Raw genomic sequence first — 26,687 nt, forward strand, 5'->3', positions numbered from 1 at the left:
CAGGCCGGTACAGGATAGTTGTAGGTGGAGAGTTCTATTCTCCACCGCAAAATCTTATCATTTTTGATTTTGCCCCACTGTTGGTTGCTGAACATGAGCGCAACCGAGCGCTGGTCAGTCAGCAAGGTGAACCTTTTGCCGGCGAGATAGTGCCTCCAGTGCCTAACAGCCTCCACTATGGCCTGGGCTTCTTTCTCCACCGCGGAGTGCCGAATTTCAGAGCCTTGGAGGGTACGAGAAAAGAATGCTACTGGCCTGCCTTCCTGATTGAGGGTAGCAGCCAGAGCGAAATCGGAGGCGTCACACTCCACTTGGAAGGGAATGGTCTCGTCCACTGCATGCATCGTAGTATTGGCAATGTCCCCTTTAATGCGGCTGAAGGCCGCGCAGGCCTCGGCAGAGAGGGGAAAAGTGGTAGACTTGACCGGGGGCGGGCCTTGTCTGCGTAATGGGGAACCCATTGGGCGTAATAGGAAAAGAAGCCCAGGCACCGTCTGAGGGCTTTGAGAGTGGTGGGAAGAGGGAGTTCTAACAGGGGGCGCATACGGTCGGGATCAGGGCCAATGACTCCGTTTTCCACGACATACCCAAGGATAGCAAGGCGGGTGGTTCCGAACACACACTTGTCCCTGTTATAAGTAAGGTTCAGAGCTGCGGTCACTTGGAGAAATCGTTGGAGGTTGGCGCTGTGATCCGGCCAGTCGTGACCACAGATGGTGATGTTATCCAGATAGGGAAATGTGGCCTGCAGTTGGTACTGGTCCACCATCCGGTCCATTTCCCACTGGAAGACAGAGACACCATTCGTGACACCGAAAGGGGCGGGTAGGAAGTGATAGAGCCTGCCGCCCGCCTCGAAGGTGGTGTAGGGGAGGTCCTCTGGGCGGATGGGGAGCTGGTGATAAGCGGATTTCAGATCTATTGTCGAGTACACCTTGTACTGAGCTATCTGGTTGACCATATCCGCGATGCGGGGTAGGGGTTACGCGTCAAGCTGCATGAACCTATTGATGGTTTGACTATAGTCCACCACCATCCTATTTTTCTGCCCAGTCCGAACAACAACCACCTGGGCCCTCCAAGGGCTTGTGCTCAGCTCAATGATCCCCTCCCTGAGCAGCCGCTGCACCTCCGACTGAATGAAGGCCCTGTCCCCTGCGCTGTACCTCCTGCTTTTAGTTGCCACAGGTTTACAGTTGGGGATCAGGTTGGCGAACAGCGGTGGGGAAGGGACCTTAAGGGTGGAGAGACTGCAAGTGGTGTCGGTAGCGCAGCTGTCGGCATGGTGCTGGGTGGGATGTGTGTGCCCGTGTGTGTGTGTGTGGTCAGTAGTGATGAAGTCCCACAAAACTGAGGATTACGGACAGTGAGTGGTGGGAAGGGCCTGTCATATACCATAATCACACTTTCGAGATGGCTCTGGAAGTCCAGCCCCAATAGCACAGGTGCGCACAGTTTAGGCATGACCAGTAGCGCAAAGTTCCGATATTCTGTGGCCTGCACCACCAATATCGCTACCCAACCCCCCCCGGATGTCTGTGGAATGCGACCCAGAAGCCATGGCAACCCTCTGGCTTACCGGCCGTGTCACGAGTCCACAGCGTTGCACTGTGTCCGGGTGAATAAAACTCTCAGTGCTGCCCATGTCAAACAGGCATCTAGTCCTGTGCCCCTCCACCAGGATGTCCATCATGGACCTTGCAAGCTGGTGTGGGGCGCTTTGGTCGAGGATTACAGTGGCCAGAGTTGAGCCGTCAGGGTACCCGGTAAGCATCGGAGCATCGGGGGCAGGGCGTGCTGACGCCGACAAAGATGGCCGCCCACATCCGGACATGCAAGATGGCGGCTCCCACGTCTCACCTGCAGCGCTGCACTCCGCTCGTAGTTTAGACTTACAGACCTTGGCGAAATGGCCCCACTTTCTGCAGCTGGAGCAGGTCGCTTCTCGCGCTGGACAGCTTTTTCGGGGGTGCTTTTTGAGGCCGCAGAAATAACAAAGCACGGGCTTCTGACGGGCCGCAGCCGTGGTTAGGTTTGGGGAGCTCGTGGAATCGCGACTGGCAGCGGCGTTGGTGAATTCACTCCCGGGAGCCGGCAGTGGCGGGATCTGAGGTGTCCACGGACCCGGTGGGGAATCGCTCGACTGGACAGCGTCAGCGTTGTGCAGAGCAGCTTTCAGAGCGTTGGCCGTCTCGATCGCCGAGCGTAAGGTAAGATCAGCGTTTTCCAGCAGCCGCTGGCGCACGTACACTGACCTCAGTCCCGTCACAAAGGCGTCTCGAACTAGCAGCTCCGCATGCTGTTCTGCCGTGAGCGTCTTGCAGTCACAAGTTCGGATGAGTGTCTGTAGAGCTCGGAGAAACTCGGCGCTCGATTCGCCAGGCCGCTGTCGCCAGGTAGCTTAACGATGTCTTGCATAGACGGTGTTCACCGGCCGCAGGTACTGTCTTTTGAGGGCGTCCAGTGCCCCATCGTAGGTCGGCAGGTCCCGGATAATGGAATAAACTTTTGGGTTGACCCTCGAGAGGAGAATTCTGTACATAACGGCAGGGTCAGTCGCATGAACCTCCTCCAAGTATGATTGGAAGCATGCAAGCCAGAGTTCAAAAGCAAGAGCTGCTTCAGGGTCTTGAGGGTCCAAATCCAACCTTTCCGGACGTAAAATGGTTTCCATGTTTTAAAACTTCCAGTCAATAAAATTGATGCACCATCAATAACTCACTCTGAGACGTAAAGGCGAGATAGCGGCTTTTATTGACTGGAAGAAGGAACCAGAAGTGAGTGACCACCATACTACATCCTGGAGACTGAGGCCGAGCATCAGGCCTCGATCGCCTTTATACAGCGGCCTGTGGGAGGAGCCACAGGTGCAGTCAGCAGAGGGCGTGTCCAGACAGGCACATAGTTCACCACAAAGGTGTCCTCGATGCTGGGGGGGCTAGTGCCCATGATAGAGCTGGCGGAGTTTACAACCTTCTGCAGCTTTTTCTGATCCTGTGCAGTGGCCCCTCCAGACCAGAAGGTGATACAACCCATTAGAATGTGCTCCATGGTATATCTGTATAAACTTGCAGGAGTCTTTGGTGACAAATCAATTCTCAAACTCCTAATGAAATATAGGTACAATTAGCCTTTCTTTGTAATTGGATTGACATGTTAGGCCCAGGATAGATCTTCAGAGACACAAACATGAGAGAATCTGTAGATGCTGAAAATCCAAGGGGTACACACAAAATGCTGGAGGAGCTCAGCAGGTCAGGCAGCATCTATGGAAGAGTAAACAGTCGATGTTTTGAGCAGAGACCCTTCATTTGCTAATGAAGGTCTCAACTTAAACATTGAATGTTTACTCTTTTCCATGGACGTTGCTTGGCCTGCTGAATTCCTACAGAAATTTGTGTTTGGTGCTTTGATCTTCAGAGACATTGACATCCAAGAACTTGAAACTGCTCACCATTTCCACTAAATCTCAAGGCACACAGCCCCTGACGAGGTTTCAGAATGGTACAGGGAGAGCAAGGGCAAAAGGTGGATGGACTACCCACAGTTGAAGATCCTGACTGTCCACGTTATCAATCCCTCCCATAATATATACACGTGTCAGAATTTTTCAGAAGGCATTTAATAAGGTGCCACACATGAGACTGCTTAACAAGATAAAATCCTATGGTTCTGCAGGAAAAATAGTGGCATGGATAGCAGAATGGCTGAGAGGCAGGAGGAAGTGAATGGGAATAAGAAGGACTGCCAGTGACTAGTGATGTTCCTCAGTATTGGGTTCGCTGCTTTTCGCATTGTTTGTCAGTGATTTGGATAATGGAATTGATGGCTTTGTGACAAAGTTTGTGGATGATACAAAGAGTTGTGATATTATTATCTTATTATCAATGTGATTTCAAGTCTATTGTATTCATAATTTACTTATTACTATGTTATTTTTTTTTGTGTATATATGAAAATCAATAAAAAGATTGAAAAAGAAAGAAAAAGAAAGAAAGAGTTGTGGAGGGATAGGTAGTGGTGAGGAAGCAATGTGATTGCAGCAGGACTTAGACAAGTTGGAAGAATGAGCAAAAAAAGTGGCAGATGGAATACATATTGGGAAATGTATGATAATGCATTTTGGTTAAAGGAACAATATTATCTATTATATATATCTGTTATCTAAATGGGGAGAAGGTTCAAACATCAGAGGTGCAGAAGGACTTAAGACTCCCAGAAGGTTAATTACAGGTTGAGTCTGTGGTAAAGAAGGTAAATGCAATGTTGGCATTTATTTCAAAGGAAAATAGAGTATAAAAGCAAGGAGATGATGCTGAGCCTTTATAAAACACTAGTCAGGTTGCGCTTGGAGTATTGTCAACAGTTTTGGGACCCATATCTCAGAAAGGATGTGTTGTCATTGGAGAGAGTCCGGAGGAAGTTCACGAGGATGATTCCAGGGATGAAAGGGTTAACATATGAGGAGCACCTGGCAGCTTTGAGCCTGCACTTACCGAAGTTTAGAAAAATGCAGGGGTGGGGTATATCTTTGAAACCTCCTGAATGTTGAAAGGATGAAATAAAGTGGATGTGGAGAGGATGTTTTCTATAGCGGGGGTATCCAGACTAAGGGAACAGCCTCAAAATTGAGCGGTGACATTTTAGAACAGAGGCACAGAGGAATCTTTTAGCCAAAGTGTAGTGAATCTGTGGAATGCTCTGCCACAGACTGTGGTGGAGGCCAAGTCCATGTGTATATTTAAGGTGGAAGTTGATCGTTTCCTGATGGGTGTGGGTATCAAAGGATATGGTGAGAAGGCAGATGAATGGGGTTCGGGATCAACCCTGATGGAATATAGAGCAGACTCAATGGGCTGAATGGCCTAATTCTGCTCTTGTGTCTTATGGTCTAATTTGACAGCTTGATGATAATTCTCAACAGAGTCAATTCTCCCTTCTACTTTTTTACTGAATTTCTTTTTGATTCAGTTTTCCTTCAAAACAAAGAGGCAAACAACATCTTACAGAGGCAGAGACGGGAAAATCAATTTTTTGAGGAAGTTAAGGCGGGTAACCTAGAGAGAGAGTGCTTCGAGGAAACGTGTTCCTACGAAGAAGTACGGGAAATATTTGAAAACAAGGAAGGCACGGTAAGCTTTCTTTACAGACCCAATAAGAATTACATATGTGTTGAGTAATTAACTTGCAAAGTGCAGCCAGTGCCTCCAGTATTTTGGTGAACTTGTTTAGGTGATGCAGTTGCACCATATTTGTGCAAGACAATGAGGCAGAGGTAACGGGAGTTTGATTTAGATTCTGATGTATTTATCACAGGTACAGTACAGTGATTAACAAACAGTAAATACATTGTTTGCATTAATAACCAACACAACCTAAAGATGTGCTGGGGGCAGCCCACAAGTGTAACCACATATTCTGACACCAACATAGCACGTGCACAATGTTTGGCAGAACAAAATACCAAAACACCAAAACACGAAAAATACCAAGACAAGCCCCTTTCCTTCCTCCCATGCAGAGATACAGACAGTCCTCCGACTCTACAACTAGCTGCCTCCAGGCCTCCAGTCTCTGGCCCCAATTCGCAGATGTATTCAGGTCACAACCAATCACCCAGGTGCTCAACTTATGTACTTGCACTTCAGACATTGAACTTTGGGCTTTGGTTTAAACACCAGACTCACACGGATGTCTGACCCCTGGGCGTCAGCAGCCCATGTAAGGCTTTGAGTCCTGATGAAGGGTCTTGGCCTGAAACGTTGACTGCTCCTTTCAGTGGATGCTGCTCGACCTGCTGAGTTTATCCAGCTTGTTTGTAAGGCTTTGAATTCCTGCTTGTGCTTTACTTGGTCTCCTCCTAGAAGCTGGTGATGCAGTCTGTACCGTTAAACACAAACTGTCCATGTAATTCCCTCCTGTCTCCTCATGCCCTGATCTTCTCTCCTTGGTCCAACCATTGCTCCTCTGCATACTGAGTTACTCCAGCATTTTGTGCGTATTATGCTAGATTTCCAGCATCTGCAGAATCTCCTGTACTTTGATGTTTTGTACAGTCATAGATGTTCTTCTGCTCACCATTGATGTGACATGTGGTTTTTTGAGTTTACTGTCACCTTCCAGTCAGCTTTCTGTCTGGCCATCGTCCTCTGACCTCTCTCATTAACGAGGTGTTTTCACCCACAGAACCAGTCTGGCCATTCTCCTCTGACCTCTCTCATTAACGAGGTGTTTTCACCCACAGAACCAGTCTGGCCATTCTCCTCTGACCTCTCTCATTAACGAGGTGTTTTCACCCACAGAACCAGTCTGGCCATTCTCCTCTGACCTCTCTCATTAACCAGGTGTTTTCACCCACAGAACCAGTCTGGCCATTCTCCTCTGACCTCTCTCATTAACGAGGGGTTTTCACCCACAGAACCAGTCTGGCCACCCTCCTCTGACCTCCCTCATTAACGAGGTGTTTTCACCCACAGAACCAGTCTGGCCATTCTCCTCTGACCTCTCTCATTAACGAGGTGTTTTCACCCACAGAACCAGTCTGGCCATTCTCCTCTGACCTCTCTCATTAACGAGGTGTTTTCACCCACAGAACCAGTCTGGCCATTCTCCTCTGACCTCTCTCATTAACGAGGTGTTTTCACCCACAGAACCAGTCTGGCCATTCTCCTCTGACCTCTCTCATTAATGAGGCGTTTTCACCCACAGAACCAGTCTGGCCATTCTCCTCTGACCTCTCTCATTAATGAGGTGTTTTCACCCACAGAACTAGTCTGGCCATTCCCCTCTGACCTCTCTCATTAACGAGGTGTTTTCCCCCACAGAACCAGTCTGGCCATTCTCCTCTGACCTCTCTCATTAATGAGGTGTTTTCCCCCACAGAACCAGTCTGGCCATTCTCCTCTGACCTCTCTCATTAACGAGGTGTTTTCCCCCACAGAACCAGTCTGGCCATTCTCCTCTGACCTCTCTCATTAACGAGGTGTTTTCACCCACAGAACCAGTCTGGCCATCGTCCTCTGACCTCTCTCATTAACGAGGTGTTTTCCCCCACAGAACCAGTCTGACCATTCTCCTCTGACCTCTCTCATTAATGAGGTGTTTTCACCCACAGAACCAATCTGGCCATCGTCCTCTGACCTCCCTCATTAACGAGGTGTTTTCCCCCACAGAACCAGTCTGGCCATTCTCCTCTGACCTCTCTCATTAACGAGGTGTTTTCCCCCACAGAACCAGTCTGGCCATTCTCCTCTGACCTCTCTCATTAACGAGGTGTTTTCCCCCACAGAACCAGTCTGGCCATTCTCCTCTGACCTCTCTCATTAACGAGGTGTTTTCACCCACAGAACCAGTCTGGCCATTCTCCTCTGACCTCTCTCATTAACGAGGTGTTTTCACCCACAGAACCAATCTGGCCATTCTCCTCTGACCTCTCTCATTAACGAGGTGTTTTCACCCACAGAACCAGTCTGGCCATCCTCCTCTGACCTCTCTCATTAACGAGGTGTTTTCACCCACAGAACCAGTCTGGCCATCGTCCTCTGACCTCTCTCATTAACGAGGTGTTTTCCCCCACAGAACCAGTCTGACCATTCTCCTCTGACCTCTCTCATTAATGAGGTGTTTTCACCCACAGAACCAATCTGGCCATCGTCCTCTGACCTCCCTCATTAACGAGGTGTTTTCCCCCACAGAACCAGTCTGGCCATTCTCCTCTGACCTCTCTCATTAACGAGGTGTTTTCCCCCACAGAACCAGTCTGGCCATTCTCCTCTGACCTCTCTCATTAACGAGGTGTTTTCCCCCACAGAACCAGTCTGGCCATTCTCCTCTGACCTCTCTCATTAACGAGGTGTTTTCACCCACAGAACCAGTCTGGCCATTCTCCTCTGACCTCTCTCATTAACGAGGTGTTTTCACCCACAGAACCAATCTGGCCATTCTCCTCTGACCTCTCTCATTAACGAGGTGTTTTCACCCACAGAACCAGTCTGGCCATCCTCCTCTGACCTCCCTCATTAACGAGGTGTTTTCACTGTTGCTCACTGGATGTTTTTTTTGTTTTGTTTTCACACTATGCTCTGTTATCTCTAAAGACTGTTGTGCTTGAAAATACCAGCAGATCAGCAGTTTCTGCGATACTCAAACCACCCCATCTGGTGCCAACAATCATTCCATGGTGAAAGTCACTTAGGTTACATTTGGTTCTTATTATGATATTTAGTTTGAACAAAACTGAACCTTTGACCATGTCTGCATACTTCTATGCATCGAGTTGCTACCACACAATTGGTTGATTAGATATTTGTATTAACGAGCACCTATACAGATGTACCTAATAAAGTGGCCACTGAGTGTAGATGTATAATTTAATTTTTTTTCTTATTTCTTATAGCTTGAATTTTGGACCCAATATGTAGGTAAGTTTTAACTTAATCATGTCTTAATTAAGCATGTACTGGTTTGTATCTATATTATCCTGTCCTAATATTAAAGCTTGATATGAGGTGAATCAATTCATGATTGTCACAAGGACTGAGGTACAGAGCATGCCATCCTTACAGACCGGTTCATCAGCTTGTTGAGATAGTACAAGGCAGAACAGCACTGAGCTGCAAAAGAAGGTACAACATTTACAGAGAAGGTGCAATGCAGGCAGACGGTGAGCTGCAAAACTGTAAACTTGTGTCCTGAGGATCGGTGAGGTGAGCTAAGGCTTTGATCTTTGGAGTGAAGGAGGATGGGAGATGATTTAATAGAGGTGAGTAAAGTGATAAAAGTCATGGATTGAGTGGACAGCCAGAGACTTTTTCCCGGTGGAAATGGCTAATATCAGATGCAACTTCACTCAGAGAGTGGTGAGAGATGGAACAAGCTGCCAGTGCAAATGGTGGATGAAGGTTTGATATCGACCTTTAAGAGATATTTGGATAGGTACATGGATGGGAGGGCTATGGTCCAGATGCAGATTGATGGGACAAGGCAAATTAATAGTTCAGCATGGCCTAGATGGGCTGAAGGGCCTATTTCTGTGCTGTAGTGTTCTGTGATTTTATGACTGTGCATAATTTTGAATTGATTGGGGGAAAGGATACCAGGGATGTCAGGAGTAGGTTTTTCACACATAAAGTGGTGGGTTGTGGAATACACTGATGGATTTAGTGGTAGAGGCAGATAATATTGGGGCATTTATGAAACTTTCATAGGCAAATGGATGATAGAAAAATTCAGGGCAATGTAGGAGAGAAGAGTTAGTTTGATCAAGGAGTAAGCTGAAATATCAGCACAACTTTCTGGGCAGAAGGGTCTGTACTATTTGATGTTCAGTAAGGAGGTAGGTTGTGAGTATGAGTCTATTTTATTTAGAAATCAGAATCCGCTGTTTTGCCTCATCAGATGTCTGGTAGCTTCTGCCAGTGGCTCATATCTTCAAACCCTCACTCCCAACTCTGGAGAAAAGGGTGAGGTGTGTTCAGCCAGTAGTGGTTTCCCATCTAGATCAGAGAAGTCAGGGAGATGTCAATCCTATCAATCCTCAGTCATTTGTGATCCGTGCTGTTTGCGGTCTCAGGATCTTCTAATGCATCTCATTCTTCAACATGGTTGAAAAGTGTCCTTGCAGACGTACCTGCTGTTCCTAATAAAATGGCTGCTGAGTGGTTGTTCCTGGTCTTCTGCTGCTGTAACCCATCCACTTCAAGATTCAATGTGTTGTGTGTTCACAGATGCTCTTCTGCACACCGCTGTAGTAATGCATGGCAATGTCACCTTCCTGTCAGCTTGAACCAGTCTGGCCTCTGTCCTCTGACCTCTCTCATTAACAAGGCGTTTTCACCCACAGAACTGCCACTCTCTGGATGATCCTTGGTTTGTTTTGCACCATTCTCTATAAACTCTAGAGACTGTTGTGCTTGAAAATCTCAGGGGATCAGCAGTTTCTGAAATACTCAAACTATCCTGACTAGTAACAACAGTCGTTCCATGGTCCAAGGCACTTAGATCACATTTCTTCCCCATTCTGATGTTTGATCTGAACAATAACTCAATTGCTTGACCATGTCTGAATGCTTTTATGCATTGAGTTGCTGCCACTTGATTGGTTGATTAGATATTTGCATTAACAAGCAGGTGGCTAGGTGTACCTAATAAAGTGGCCACTGAGTGTAGTTGTATGTCTATCAGGAAGTCCATCTCCTTTCATTGTAAATCCCACCCAGCCTGTTGCTATACCTTTGGAAGTTCTGTAGGTTGCATAAATTGGTGATCTTGAATGGTTTCTACCTCATTAAGATTAAACTGCTTCATTTTCAGATGGAAATCAATGTGAGTCCAATCCTTGCCTAAACCAAGCTAGTTGCAAAGATGGGATTTCTTCCTATTACTGCTTGTGCCCACCAGGTTTTGAAGGGATAAACTGTGAGAGAGGTAAAGAGAGCTATTTTGCCTTTTGCACGTTGGTTGTTTGTCCATCCTGATAGACGTAGTCTTTTATTGATTCTATTATGTTTCTTGGACTTTATGAGTATACCCACAATGAAACAAATCTCAGGGTTGCATATGGTGACATATACATTGATAATGCATTTACTTTGAACTTTGAAAGAGCACAATTGGTCATTGATTTAGTGTCGCCACATGTGGAGGGCACATGTTGGATTTGACAGTATGATTATAATTTTCTTTGCAGAGATATATATGAACTTTGACAATAAACTTGCTTTGCGCTTAACCATTTATGCTGCTTGTATTTTTGTATAACTACTGTAACTGTTTTGTATGTTTCCTAGTAGTCACAGTATGTATATGCACTTGTTCAATGTCTCCTCTTGTAGTAATAGTTCTTTGTCTGATTCTGGAAGCTTCTTTTGGTATAGCATTATTTGAATAGGGACTATATGATTGGTTAATTTTTATCTACAAATTTGAATGAAATTTTTCTTTTCTGTGGTATAAGAAGGGCCATCATCTTCTTTTTAGTGTTTTTCCATTCTTTGTTCTTCACTACTAGACTCCTGCTACTGTCCACTTCCAACCCTTTTGTTCTATTAGCATTTAATAAAATGACCATGAAGCAACAATTTTTTTGCCTCTTCCTTGATTTCCAAAAGAACCTTGCTTCAACACCATCTGAATCCAACACATGGTCATGAGGTGGTTAGAAGAATTGCTTTATAACATCAGCAATTGGGGTTCAATTCCCACCATGGTCTGTAAGGGGTTAGTTCATTCTGCCCATGACCGTGTGGGTTTTCTCCGAGTGCTCTGGTTTCCTCACACAGTGCAAAGACATTAGTGTTAATGTGTTGTGGAAATGCTATGCTGCCACCAGAGGCATCACAACACATATAGGCTGCCCCCTGCACCATCTTCACAGAGTTGATATGATAGAAACTTTACATTTCACTGTATGTTTTGATTTTTAATATGAATGTGACAAAAAGAGTTAAACTTTTGTTTGTTTGCCATCCGGAGAGATTATATCATACATAAGTACATTGAAGCAGTACAAATGAAAAGATGAATAGTGAGTCCAATTCTCTTAGTGAAAGCATGCAAATATTGCGTCTTCCCAACCTCAGGGAGGTCCGTCTGTGCTTTACATTACTGTCTGAGCATGGTAACATAGCAGTTAACATAATGATTGACAAGATCAGCATTCAGGGTTCAATTCCTACCATTGTCTGTAAGCAGTTTGTACATTCTCCCTGTGACCACGTGCCTTTCCTCCAGGTGCTCTGGTTTCCCCCGCAATTCAAAGGTGTATAAGTTAGGGTTAGTAAGCGGTGGGCGTGTTGTGTTGGCGTCAGACTCTTGCGGGCTGTCCCCAGCACATCCTCGGATCATGTTCACAGTTGACGCAAATGCTCATTGGCCATTTTATTAAACCATAAGACAGAGGAGAAGAATTATGCCATTTGGCCCATTGAGTCTGCTCTGCCGATCAATCATGGATGATCCTTTTATTGCCCTTCCTCAATCCCATTCCCTGACCTTCTCCTATAATCTTTGATGTCATGTCCAATCAAGAATCTATCAATCTTTGGCCTCCAACGACCTGTCCTTCACAGCTACCTGTGGTAACAATTCCATAAATTCACTACCCTCTGGCTAATGAAATTTCTCTGCATCTTTGTTTTAAATGGAAGTCTCTATCCTGAGGCCATGCCCTCTTGTCCTAGACTCCCCCACCAAAGGAAAGATCCTTTCTACATTTACTCTCTCTAGGCCTTTCAACATTGGACAGATCTCAAAGAGATCCCCACTTATCCTTCTAAACTCCTGCAAGAACAGACCCAGAGCCATCAAACATTCCTCGTATGATAAACCTTTCATTCCCTGAATCATCCTTGTGAACCTCCTCTGAAACCTCTCCAATGACAGCACATGTTTTCTAAGATGAGGGCCCAAATCTGTTCACAATACTCAAGGTGAGGCCTCACCGGTGCCTTATAGAGCCTCAGTATCACATCCCTGCTCTTGTATTCAAATGAATGCAAACATTGCATTGGCCTTCCTCACCATCAACTCAACCTGCAAGTTAACCTTCAGGGTGTTCTGCACAAGGACTTCCCTTTGCTTTTTGGATTTTCTCTCCATTTAGAAAATAGTCTTCACAGTTATTTCTACAACAAAAGTACATGACCATGCATTTTCCAAGATTGTATTTCATTGCCACTTTCTTGTCCATTCTCCTAATCTGTCCTTCTGCTGTACCCAATAAAGTGGCCATCAACTGCATGTTTGTGCTCTTCTGTTGCTGTAGCCCATCTAATTCAAGGTTCAACAGTTTGTGCATTCAGAGATGCTTTTCTGCACACTACTGTTGCAATGTGTGGTTATTTGAGTTACTGTCACCTTCCTGTCAGCTTGATCCAGCCTGGTCATTCTCCTCTGACCTCTCAGTAACAACATGTCTTCACCCACAGAACTGCTGCTCACTGGATGTTGTTTTTTTGTTTTTCGCACCATTCTCTGTAAACAAAGAATGTTGTGTATGGAAAATCCCAGAGATCAGCAGTTTCTGAGATACTCAAAACACCCTGTCCAGTACTAACAATCATTCCACTGTCAAAGACCCTAACCCTAACGACACTTAAAGATCACATTAATGAGCAGGTGTAACTAATAAAATGATCACATACTGTAAGTTTTGATGTTTCAAAGTACATGTGACAAATAAAGTTAATCTTACTTTAGAGGAATATTTCATATAGTTTGTTTTTTGGAAAGTTTATCTGATTGTTAAAGGACCCCACTTCCACACACAAAGGCTGCAGTTTGCTGAACCTATGTGTCTATGCAGAACCTTTAAAACTCTGCAATTTGGCTAACGGAGGATGCCACCATTTCTGCAAAAAAGACGCTGTGAAAGGTGTGAGATGTGCTTGTGCTCCGACCTACAAACTTGGTGAGGACCAACATTCGTGTATTCCTTCAGGTAAGGCCATTGTGTTTACTGTCGTCTTAAAGTCATAGAATATTACAAGCACAGCAACAGACCCTTCAGTCCATCTAGTTTGTGATAAAATATTATCCTTCCTAGTCCTGTTGATCTACACATAGACCAAAGCTCTCCTTACCCTTCACATCCAGGTATTTATCCAAACTTCTCTTAAGTGTTGCACTGAACCCCGCCTCAATCATTTCCACTGGCAGCTTGTTCCACAATTGCACCACTCTTTCAATGAAGAAATTTCCCTTCAGGTTCCCATTAAATATTTCACCTTTCACCCTTAACCCATCACCTTTAGTTCTAGTCTCACCCAACTGAAAAGCCTACTGGCATTCACCCTGCCTATACCCCTCATACCAATACTAAATTTCCCCTCATTTTCCTATGCTCAACGGAATGAAGTCCTAACCTATTCAACCTTTCTTTATAACTCCAGCCCTCCGGTCCCAGCAGCATCCTTGTAACTTTTCTCTGTACTCTTTCAATCTTATTGATAGCTTTCCTGTAGGAAGATGACCAGAAATGCATACAGAACTCCAAATTGATATTACAGTCTTTCTGAGTCCAGGTTTGAAGTGGCCTCCCTTACCCATAATCTTGTCATCCTAACCTGATTTAAGTCTCTCCCTGGGGACACAGGAGATGGCAGATGCAGAAATCTGGAGCTACACATACAATGCTAGAGGAACTCATTTGGTTAAACTACATCTGTGGGAAGAAAAGATCTGTCAACATAGAACATAGAAATCTACAGCCCTTTGGCCCACAATGTTGTGCCGACCATGTAACCTGCTCTAGAAACTGCCTAGAATTTCCCTAGCGCATAGCTCTCCATTTTTCTAAGCTCCCTGTACCTATCTAAGAGGCTCTATTATATCCACCTCTACCACCAGGCCATATCTTTGTAAATCTCCTCTGCACTCTCTCTGTAGTATCTAAATCCTTTCTGTAGTGAGGTGACCAGAACTGAACACAGTACTCCAAGTGGGGTCTGATTAAGGTCTTATATAGCTGTAACATTACCTCACGGCTCTTGAACTCAATCCAACGGTTGATGAAGGCCAACACACCATACACCTTCTTAACAAAACTGTAAACCTGCGCATCAGTTTTGAGTGTCCAATGGACACAGATCCCAAGATCTCTCTGATCCTCCACACTGCTAAGAGTCTTACCATTAATGCTATATTCTGTCTTCAAATTGGACCTATTGAAATGGACCACTTCACACTTATCTGGGTTGAACTTCATCTGCCACTTCTCAGCCCAGTTCTGCAGCCTATCAATGTCCTGCTGTAACTTCTGATAACCCTCCAGACTATCCACAACACCTCCAACCTTTGTGTCATTTGCAAATTTACTAACTTGCCCTTCTACTTCTTCATCCAGGTCATTTATAAAAATCACAAAGAGGAGGGGTCCCAGAACAGATCCCTGCAGAACTCCACTGATCACTGACATCTATGCAGAATATGACCCATCTGCAACCATTCTTTGCCTTCTGTGGGCAAGCCAATTCTGGATCCACAAAGCAAGGTCTCCTTGGATTCCATGCCTCTTTACTTTCTGAATGAGCCCTGCATACAGAACCTTATCAAATGCCTTGCTGAAATCCATATATACTGCATCCACTGCTCTATCTTCATTAATGTCTTTTGCTACTTTCTCAAAGAATTCAATCAGGCTCCTAAAGCATGACCTTGACAATGCATTGCTGATTATTCCTAATCAGATTATGTTTCTCCAAGTGCTCATATGTCTTACCTCTCAGGATCTTCACCAACAACTTGCCCACCACTGAAGTAAGACTCACTGGTCTATAATTTCCAGGGTTATCTCTTCTCCCTTTCTTGAACAAGGGAACAGCATCTGCAACCCTCCAATCCTCCGGTACTTCTCCCATCCTTACTGATGATGCAAAGATCATGGCTAGAGGCTCAGTAATCTCCTCCTTCACTTCCCACAGTATATCTCATTTGGTCCCAGTGACTTACCTAACTTAATGCTTCTCCAAAGCCCCAGCACATAAAGCTTCAGTTCCAACATTTCAGGTTAAAACCTTTCATCAGGAATCTTTACCTTGTGAGACCCACTTCCCCTGAGATTGGAGAATTGTTTTATTATTGTCACGTGTACTGAGGTAGGTAAAACATTACCTTGCATCCCACCAATACAGATCATTTCATTCCAACACTGCATCCAGGTAGTTCAAGGTAAAAGAACAGAATTGAGAATAAAGTGATCTGGTTACAGAGAAAGAGCAGAGCAAGTGGACTGTTTGTGAAGGATACTGTGAGGTGACCTGTTAGAGGTGTACAAGACGAGAAGAGGCATTGACAGTGTGCCCAGCCAGCATCTTTGTCCCAGGGTGAAAATAGCTAATATGAGGGGGCATAGTTTTAAGTTTAATGAAAGAAAGTACAGGGGGGATGTCAGAGGTAGGTTTTTTTTACACAGTGTGTGGTGGGTGTGTGGAAAGCCCTGCCAGGGATAGTGGTAGAGGCAGGTACATTAGGGGCATTTAAGAGACTCTTAGGCACACTGATGATAGATAAATGGAGGGCTGTGTAGGAGGGAAATGTTAGATTGATCTTGGAGTAGATCTAAATATTAGCTCAATATGGTGGGCTGAAAGATCTATATTGTGCGGGAGTTCTTTTTCAAATGGTACAAGGCCATAATGAGGTAGATTATGAAGTTAATCATCTATCTTATCATACAAGAGAACCATTTAATAGTCTTATAGCAGTGGGGTAGAAGCTGTCCTTGAGACTGGTGCTACAGGCTTTTGTATCTTCTGCTGGAGGGGAGGGGGAGTAGAGAGAATGCCTGGGGTGGGTGGGGTCTTTGTTTCTGCTGGCTGATGTACCAGAGCAGATCTTTGTCTCATGTGGGAGTCTGTTCTTTGCTCTTAACTCTGCCGGGAAGAGAGTTATTCCTGAAATCCCAATTGGATTCACTGGCCATTTGCAGCTACAATATCATCTTCCACATGAGATTTATGTTGACTTTACAAAACATTTATTGTTGAAGACCAGTAGCCTTGAAGATGGTCATAATAAAATCAAATTATCTCCATTTTTAATATAAAAATGAACAGGGAAAAAATATTTAAAGTCAATCCTGGTCAATACAGTGTTGACTGATCACAGGAAAATATCTCTATGGCAGATCTTGTCAAGGCTTAGAGAACTCTCTGTGGTGGGAAACAGTGAACCAGAGGGCCATACAATGCCCAGAGGCTTTAACTGCAGGCGTATTTATAAAACAGAAATGGCCTACTCCCGCACCTATTTTCTAGGTTTCTATGTTTCTTATTACCATCTCAACCTGCAAATTAACCTTCAGGGAATCCTGAACTACAAACGTACAAATCCCAAGTCCTTTTGCACTCCCAATTTCTGGATTCTCTGGAGGAGAAAGAGAAAGGCAAAGGGTAGCTGCAGAAAGTAGGACATCTTGTGTTTATTAATCTCTGAGTTCTGTTTTGACAGTGGACCACCCTTGTGGAAAAATTGCAGAAATCAATGCAGTGCGGTCACTTGATAACACCTTTTCGACAAGAAACACCAGCGTACCAGACTCATATTTCAGTAATGTTACGGACAAGCCTCGTTCATCTAACGCCACAACTGCTCATAATTCCAGAAACGTCACTGAGGGCCTTAACTACACCATCATCACAGGGTCAGCGGGTGACCACACCAAAATTGTGGGTGGCGTGGAGTGTGTGAAAGGACAGTGTCCCTGGCAGGTATGGCCTTCCCTTCTAAAGACACATTTGTATATCTGTTGGACACCTCAGGACGTCTTAAAGCTGAAGGAAACCATTGTTTGGACTGCAGACGGGCGCAATAAACGTAGGAAACTCCCATAGAGCAATGTTCCCATGAAGTTGATCGATCCTAAGTATTAGATAGGTCACATTTATCAAACAAATAATCATTGTTACCATTCATTTTGATTAAACAGAATTTCAACTACCTAAGCCTTGCCCTCTGAAATTCTCTCCCTATCCTGGGCTTCACCCTCTGGAACTCCCTCCCTATCCTGGGCTTCACCATCTGGAATTCCCTCCCTATCCTGGGCTTCACCCTCTGGAAATCCCTCCCTATCCTGGGCTTCACCATCTGGAATTCCCTCCCTATCCTGGGCTTCATCTTCTGGAATTCACTCCCTATCCTGGGTCACACACATTGGAATTCCCTCCCTATCCTGGGCTTCACCCTCTGGAATTCCCTCCCTATCCTGGGCTTCACCCTCTGGAATTCCCTCCCTATCCTGGGCTTCACCTTCTGGAATTCACTCCCTATCCTGGGTCACACACATTGGAATTCCCTCCCTATCCTGGGCTTCACCCTCTGGAATTCCCTCCCTATTCTGGGCTTCACCTTCTGGAATTCACTCCCTATCCTGGGTCTCACTCTCTGAAATTCTCTCCCTATCCTGGGCTTCACCTTCTGGAATTCTCTCCCTATCCTGGGTCACACACATTGGAATTCCCTCCCTATCCTGAATGTCTCAGTCTGGAATTCCCTCCCTCTGCTGGGCCTCAAACTCTGGAACTCCCTACCTCTGTCAGTCTTGTCTTATGCTTGGATCCACAAAAACTTGCTCCCTGGAGAGTTCATGTATGAAAAATGTCATCTCGTCCAACACCTCGGGAACAAGGTGGCTGAACTTGAGGAGCAGGTAGCTCTCATGTGATGTTGTAGAAAATTTGCAGAAGTGCTCCAGATGTTCTTTAGGGAGTTGTTGTGCACCCGAGAGCGTTGGAATTACACGTAAGAGTGTATAAGTATGATATAAGTAATAGCAATAACTAAAACCTGGCTGATCTCAAACAGTGGTGATGAATATAATATTAAAGGATATACTTTACTTAAGAAAGATTGGCAAGATCAAAAAGCTAGATACATAAGAGAGAATTTAAACATGAGGCTGCTTATGATTGGAGATGAATCTAGACTTGGTGAAGATATCTGGGTGAGAATTGAAAGCTCTAAGGATAAAGGAATAACATTGAGTTTACATATAGACCCCCAAAAGCTGATAGTGATTTGAAAAATCAAATTCTGAGGGTGATGCTATAGTCATTGGTGACTAATTTCCCAAATATTGAGTGTGAGTACCCAGTGACCAGTGGATGAAAGTTAAGTGATTTCATTGAGTTATTGACTGATTGTTTTTTGACCCAGTCTGTTAATGCACCAACAAAGGGGATGGGCTGATAACATTCAGGCAGAAAAATCAATACAGTTAGATCCAAACAAAATCCAGATTTGGGCAGGGTGAAATTTAATGTAAGTAAGTGTAAAATATTACATATAGGAAGTAGAAATGTTCGATATAAACATACAATGGGCGTCTTGAGTCAGAAAGTGCTCTGTATGAGAAGGATTTGGGTGTCCTGGTGGACTCATCACTGTCAACATCTACAGCATGCACAGAATCAGGAAGCTAATAGAACATTGGGCTACATAATGTACTCAGTGGAGCTCATGTCTGGAGACGTTCCAATTAAGCTATATGATATAAGTACTATGTACAATTTTGTTCTCCATATTGTGTGAGGGATGTGAAGGCCTGGAGAGAGTTCAGTGAAGAGTGATCAGACTCATTCCAGGTCTGCAGGGTATGAGCCGTGAAGAAATATCAAAAGAATTAGAACTTTTTAGCCTAAGTATAAGTAGAATGAGAGGAGACATGATGGAAGTATTGAAAATCAATAAGCATATAAGTAAGGTGGATTCCAGCTGTTACTTCAAAATTAATCCATCAATTCCACCCTCTGGAATTCCCTTCCTATCCTGGGTCTCATGATCTGGAATTCCATCCCTATCCTGAGCCTCAGTTTCTGGAATTCCCTCCCTATCCTGGGTCTGTCAATCTGGAGTTCTCTCCCTATCCTAGGACAGACTTTAGAATCACCCTCCCCCTACCTTCACTACTGGATTTCCCTTCCTATCCTGGGCAATGCTGGATTTCCCTCTTCATCCTGGGCTCTGCTGGATTTCCCTCTTCATCCTGGGCTCCACTGGACTTCCTTTGGTACCCTGTAAATACAATTTTCTTTATATTATATTATTTCAATAAATTTTCCCATAAAGCGCCAACACTACTTGTGTTTCCTCTTCATACGATGTTTGAGAGACCGTTAGGCCGGTCGTAGCCCCTCAGTGTTGTGTGGACTGTGACCATGACTCCCAGCCTTTAGCCCAAGACTCTGTAACTTTGACACTCTATCGCTGTCTGTGGTACGTAATGTATCTCTGCTTCTCGTCACAGGCCATGCTGCTGAATGTTGAGAAAAATGAACCGTTCTGTGGTGGAACCATCCTGAATGAAAAGTGGGTCATCTCGGCAGCTCACTGCTTTATTCATCGATTTGAGTTCAGGGTTGTTGTGGGTGAGTATTGTTTAACCGCATGCTCCTGTTATTTAGCCATAATATGTAACAGCAGAATTCGGCAATTTGGCTCATCAAGTCTGCTCTGCCTTTATTAATTTATTTTGAGATACAGCGTGGTAACCTCTGGCCCAGTGAGCCAATGTAGCATGTTGTACTCACGTGACCCATTAACTTACTGACCCACGTGCCTTTGGACTGAGAGGAAACCCAGCATCATCAGGAAACCTATGCTGCCACGGGGAGACTCCTTCCAGACAGCGGCAGGAAATGGACCCGGTCACCGTCAATAACTCCAGAAGACTGGAAGTAGAGTAAATACTGAAAGGCTTTTGCTAGCAGCAAAACGGACCACATCCATGCTGGAAGACTGTGGGAGGAGTTGTGACACAATCGCCTTTATCCAGGGATCTGTGGGAGGAGCCACAGGAGCAGTCAGCAGAGGGGCGTGTCCAGACAGATATACATGGTTTACCACATTCACCCCTCCTTTTTGAAAACAGAGTCCCGTGGGGTGAAGTGACTGACAGTATTTAAGACAAGTATATTTACAGGTCAAGTCTGTTGCTGCGATCCACATAGAACTGGTGGTGGTTGCACCGGTGACGGTGGTTGTGCTGGCTCCGGCCTGACTTGAGGTGCCAGGCCGTTAGGCATCAGTAATCCCTTGTGCATGTGCGTCGCGCCCAGTATGGGAGTGTCGTGAGGTGTCTGTGTAGGGCTTGGAGTGCACAGTGTCTTGTGGGTATATACATCAGTGAGTACAGGGTTAATTGTCACCATGGAGTGTTTGGGGTAGGGGTCTGGTGCTCCTTCGGGCGCCAGGTCGCGAACAGAGACCGTGTCCTCCCGCCCGTCAGGTAAGACCACGTAGGCATACTGGGGGTTCGCATGAAGTAGGTGAACCCTCTCGACAATCTCGACAATAACGAGTATTTATTGCTCCTCGCATGTTTCCGGAGTAGCACTGGCCCCGGGGACGTCAGCCAAGCCGGTAGGGTGGTCCCGGTGGGCGCCTTCCTGGGAAAAGAAAAGAGTCGCTCATGAGGGGTGGCATTGGTGGACATGCAAAACGGGAGCGGATGGAGTGGAGCGCCTCAGGGAGGACCTCCTGCCAGCGAGAGACCAGCAATCCCTTTGACTTAAGGGCTAAAAGTGTGGCCTTCCACACAGTCGCATTCTCCCTCTCCACCTGTCCATTACCCCGGGGATTATAGCTCGTGGTTCTACTAGTTGCAATACCCCGAGCCAGCAGGTATTGGCGCAGCTCGTCACTCATAAACGAGGACGCTCTGTCACTGTGGATATAGTGAGAGTGAAGAGAGTGAACAGAGTGAAGAGCTGGCGCAGGGCCTTTATGACTGAAGTGGTAGTGGTATTGGGGCAGGGGATGGCGAAGGGGAACCGTGAGTACTCATCGATTACGTTAAGAAAGTATACATTGCGGTCGGTGGAGGGAAGGGGGCCCTTAAAGTCGACACTCATTTGCTCAAAGAGGCAGGTGGCCTTGATTAGTTGCGCCTTTTCAGGTCGATAGAAGTGCGGTTTGCACTCAGCGCAGACTTGGCAGTCCCTGGTCATTGTCCTGATGTCCTCAAGGGAGTAAGGCAGGTTCCGGGCTTTCACGAAGTAGAAAAGCTGGGTGACCCCCGGGTGGCAAAGATCTGCATGGAGGGCGTATAGCTGGTCGAGCTGCGCGCTGGCACACGCTCCCCGGGATAGGGCATTAGGGGGCTCATTGAGCCTTCCAGGCCGGTACATGATGTCATAGTTGTAATTGTAGGTCGCCACCTCAAAATTTTATCATTTATGATTTTGTCCCACTGTTGGTTGCTAAACATGAACGCAACTGAGCGCTGGTCAGTCAACAAGGTCAACCTTTTGCCGGCAAGATAGTGCCTCCAGCTTCCACTGTGGCCTGGGCTTCTTTCTCCACCACGGAGTGCTGAATTTCAGGCCCTTGAAGGGTACGGGAGAAGAATGCTACTGGCCTTACTGCCTGATTGAGGGTAGCAGCCAGTGCGAAGTCGGAGGCGTCACTATCTACTTGGAAGGGAATGGTCTCGTCCACCGCATGCATCGTTGCTTTGGCAATGTCCCCTTTAATGCTGCTGAAGCCTGCGCAGGCCTCTGCTGAGAGGGGAAATGTGGTGGACTTGACCAGGGGGCGGGCCTTGTCTGCGTAGTGAGGGACCCATTGGATGTAATAGGAAAAGAAGCCCAGGCACCTTTTGAGGGCTCTGAGGGTGTTGGGAAGAGGGAGTTCCAACAGGGGGCGCATACAGTCGGGGTCAGGGCCAATGACCCCGTTCTCCACGACATACCCAAGAAGAGCAAGTCGGGTGGTTCCAAACACACCTGTTATAGGTAAGGTTAAAAGCTTTGGCCACTTGGAAAAATTTTTGGAGGTTGTCATCGTGATCCTGCTGGTCGTGATCGCAGATGGTGATGTTATCCAGATATGGGAACGTGGCCTTCAGTTGGCACTGGTCCACCATCCGGTCCATTTCCCTCCGGAAGACAGAGACACCATTTGTGACACTGAAGGGGATGTGCAGAAAGCGATAGAGCCTGCCGCCTGCCTCGAAGGCGGTGTGGGGCGGTCCCCCGGGCGGATGGGGAGCTGATGGTAAGTGGATTTCAGGTCTATGGTTGAGTACACCTTGTACTGAGCTATCTGCTTGACCATATCCGCGATGCGGGGTAGGGGGTACGCGTCAAGCTGCATGAACCTATTGATGGTCTGACTATAGTCCACGGCCATCCTATTTTTCTGCCCAGTCCGAACAACAACCACCTGGGACCTCCAAGGGCTTGAGCTTGGCTCAATGATCCCCTCCCTGAGCAGCCACTGCACCTCCGATTGAATGAAGGCCCTGCCCCCGCGCTGTACCTCCTGCTTTTAGTTGCCACAGGTTTACAGTCAGGTGTCAGGTTGACGAACAGCGGTGGGGGAGGGATCTTGAGGGTGGAAAGGCTGCAAGTGGTGTCCGTAGCGTGGCTGTTGGCATGGTGCTGGGAGGTGATTGGTGGGAGGGGCCCGTCATACTCCATTGTAACACTTTTCAGGTGGCTCTAGAAGTCGAGCCCCAATAGCACAGGGGCACACAGTTGAGGCATGACCAGTAAGATAAAGTCCCAATATTCTGTGCCCTGCACCAGCAATGTCGCTACACAACCCCCCCCCCCCCCCCCCGGATGTCTGTTGTATGCGACCCAGAAGCCATGGTGACCCTCTGGCTTACCGACCGTGTCACGAGTCTGAAATGTTGTACTGTGGATAAAACTCTCTGTGCTGCCCATGTCAAACACGCAGCTTGTCCTGAGCCCTCCACCAGGTTGTCCAACATTGACCTTGCTAGCTGGTGGGGAGCACTTTGGTCGAGGGTCACAGAGGCCAGAGTGGAATCGCTGTCTTGGTCCGGCACGGTGGGGTGCCCAGTAAGCAGCCGTGGGTTGTAGACAGTGTGAGGTGGCACTGACCAAGATGGGCACCCCATGCCACGCACGCGGTGGTGGGCAGGCAAGATGGCGATCCCCATGCCTCGCACGCGGCGCTGCTCAATCCCGCTTGTGGTTTGGACTTAAAGGCCTTGGCGAAATGGCCCTTCTTTCAGCAGCTGGAGCAGGTACCTTCTTGGGCCAGGCAGCATTTTTTGGGGTTCTTCTGGAGTCCGCAGAAGCAACACTTCGCAGACTCACAACTGACAGCAGCTGTGGTCAATTCGCCAGCGGGTTGCGGGGTCTGTGGCGTCCACGAGGCCATCGGGAGATCGCGTGCCTGGAGAGCATCAGAGTTGTGCAGAGCGGCCTCCAGTGTGTTGGCCAGCTCAATTGCCGAATGTAAGGTAAGATCGGTGTGTTCCAGCAACCGCTGGCGCACGTACACTGACCTGATCCCCATAACGAAGGCGTCTCGTACCAGGAGCTCCACATGGTGTTCAGCCATCAGCCCCCTGCAATTGCAGGCCCGCATGAGTGTCTGTAGGGTCCGGACAAACTTAGCGCTTGACTTTCCTGCCCACTGCTGCCGCATCGCTATGCGATGTCGTGCATAGACAGAATTTACGAGCCACGGGTATTGTCTTCTGCGGGCGCTCATTGCGCCATCGTAACTCGGCTGGCCTCTAATCATCAAGTAGATCCGTGGACTGACCCTGGAGAGGAGAACTCTGTGCTTCGCGGCGGACTCGGTCACTTCATTCTCCTCCAGGTATGATTCAAAGCAGGCTAGCCTGATTTCGAAAGCATTTGCTGGCCTCAGGTGGTTGTGGGTCGATGTCCAATTTGTCGGGTCTCAAATCATGTTCCATGCTTTAAAATTGCTGCTAATAAAATTGATGCACTATCGTTAACTCCAAAAGACTGGAAGTAGAATAAATACTGAAAGGCTTTTATTAGCAGCAAAATGGACCACGTCCATGCTGGATGACTGTGGGAGGAGCCGTGACACAATCACCTTTATCCACGGAGTCTGTGGGAGGAGCCACAGGAGCAGTCAGCAAAGGGGTGTGCCCAGACAGGTACACATGGTTTACCACACTCTGGCATTGGGATAGTGTTACCCTAACTGCTATCCTACCGTGCTGCCCTTCAGTCATTATCCCTCTCAATCCCATTCTCCTGGCTTCTCCCCATAAACTCTGGCCCCTATTACTAATCAAGAACTGGGTGCATAGCAGTTACTACAATGCTATTACATCTTGGGGCATTCTGGAGTTCATAGTTCAACTCTACAGCCGTTCTGTATGGAATCTCTGTACATTGAATGTGTAGATTTTCTTTGTGCACTCTGTCTTTTCCATAGTCTAAAGGCATAATGGGTAGCTTAATTGCTCGTTGTAAATTGTCCCGTCACTAAGTTAATGTTAAATTAGGGTTGCTGGTGCCATACGGCTCGAAGGGCCAGAAGGCCTATTCCACACTACATCACTAAGACCAGTAAATAAATAAATAGATAGATCGATAGATAAATAAATACATACACCTATCAACCTTTGCTTTAAATATACCCAATGACTTTGTCTGCACAGCATTCTGTGATAATGAATCCCACAGATTCACCACGCTCTGGCTAAGGAAATTCCTCCACATTTCTGTTCCAAATGGATGTTCCTCTATTCTGAGTCCATGCCCTCTGGTCCTAGACTCACCCACTATAGCAAACATCCTCTCTACATCTATTCCATCTAGGCCTCTCAATATTCAATAGGTTTCAATGAGATTCCCCCCCCCCCCCCCCCCATTCTTCTAAACTCCAATGACTACAAGCCTGCATCCAAACACTCTCCAAATGTTAATCCTTTTATCCCTTGGGATCATTATCATGAGCCTCGCCAATGCCAGCACATCCTTTCTTAGATAAGTGGCCCAAAACTGTTTACAATTTCCAGGTGCAGTTTGACGAATGCCTTCTAAAGCCTCAGCATTACAGCTTTGTTCTCTCAGACAACAAGCGTATGTGCATGAAGTCAAGAGGAATGTTCAGAATGCCCAGCACACTTCTCCCACCTCACTGGGATCTGTCTGGTCAGTTGGATATACAGAGGCGGACACATTGGTGAAAGGCTTTATCAATAATACTGTAAACATGAGCTGTAGAGGCATTGAAAACGAGTCCACAGGTTGTGGAATCAGTTGAGAGCTGAGGTAATTGAAGCTATCCATGCTGGTTTAGGAGGTAAGTGCTTACAGGGTAATGACTGCTCCCGAACCTGAGCCTCCCGTACCTTCTTCCTGATGGCAATATTGGGAGAAAGCGTGGCCTGGGTGGTGGGGATCCCTGATAATGGATGCTGCTTTCTTGTGACAGTGCAAAATGGTGGGACGGGATGGAGTGGGTTGTCTCCACCACTTTTTGCAGACATTCTCTCTCTGTGGCTGAGTTCTCTCTAACCCTTGTTACTTTGCCACAGGGGAGCATAACATACGCGAACATGAACACACTGAGAAGCACCATGAAGTGGAAAGTGTGGTTCTCTATCCCAGATATGACGCCAACCGAAGTCGGTACAACCACGACATTGCCCTGATCCTGCTGAAGACCCCCATAGTGTTTACCCTCTTTGTCATTCCCATTTGCCTGCCGGAGAAGTCCTTTGCCGAAAAGGTGTTGATGACTCAACCGTACGGGACAGTCAGTGGCTGGGGAAGGCTGTACACGCTGGGGGACACTCCACAGGTCCTCCAGCAAATCAGCATCCCGTACGTCGACCGTAGTATCTGCAAGCAATCCAGCAAGTTCACTGTCACCGGGAACATGTTCTGTGCTGGCATGGACGATGGAAGCAAGGATGCCTGTCAGGGAGACAGTGGCAGTCCTCATGTCACTAGCTACAAGAACACTTGGTTCCTGACAGGTATTGTCAGCTGGGGAGACGGCTGTGCAGTGGCTGGCAAATATGGCTTCTACACCAGAGTCTCCAAGTATTACGCCTGGATTAAAAATGAAACAGAAATTTGATTCACGGCAAAAAGCAGTGATAACGCATGCTTGGCATGTAGTTATGAAAAGTTTTACAGGTGGAATATTTTCTAACATCCAAAATCAAAAACAGAATGGATTCTTTCCAGTGCTGATTCTGTGGCTTGGCATGAAATAATATCAATAATCTCTGGAGCTGCCTGCAAGTAATTATTACTCAGTCTTTCGAGCTGGATTTGTTTGATTTGTACAAAGCTGTGCCAAGCTCTTGTAGTGGACAAGATTTTGATAATAAAATGAATCTGTGTCCACGTAACCCCTATTCTGCTGATGCTTGTTTGTAATTCCATAGGAAACTCTCACAAATCCCATTTTCAGACCAGCATGATCAATTCCCTGTT

At 46.5% G+C, this 26,687-nt stretch overlaps 1 protein-coding gene across 1 annotated transcript in view; it reads left to right on the forward strand.

Moving 5' to 3' along the window:
- The window catches only part of f9a (coagulation factor IXa), a 36,694-nt gene extending 10,272 nt beyond the window's left edge, over window positions 1–26,422 (forward strand). Inside the window, exons 2-8 of the mRNA XM_059976470.1 lie at window positions 4,972–5,132; window positions 8,396–8,420; window positions 10,312–10,425; window positions 13,304–13,438; window positions 16,948–17,207; window positions 19,742–19,862; window positions 25,778–26,422. Coding sequence (XP_059832453.1) covers window positions 4,972–5,132; window positions 8,396–8,420; window positions 10,312–10,425; window positions 13,304–13,438; window positions 16,948–17,207; window positions 19,742–19,862; window positions 25,778–26,325 — 1,364 coding nt within the window. The 3' untranslated portion in view covers window positions 26,326–26,422. The remainder of the gene's footprint in view (window positions 1–4,971; window positions 5,133–8,395; window positions 8,421–10,311; window positions 10,426–13,303; window positions 13,439–16,947; window positions 17,208–19,741; window positions 19,863–25,777) is intronic.
- The last annotated feature ends 265 nt before the right edge of the window (window positions 26,423–26,687 follow it).

This window comes from Hypanus sabinus, chromosome 8, assembly GCF_030144855.1.
Source record: "Hypanus sabinus isolate sHypSab1 chromosome 8, sHypSab1.hap1, whole genome shotgun sequence".
NCBI lineage: Eukaryota > Metazoa > Chordata > Chondrichthyes > Myliobatiformes > Dasyatidae > Hypanus > Hypanus sabinus.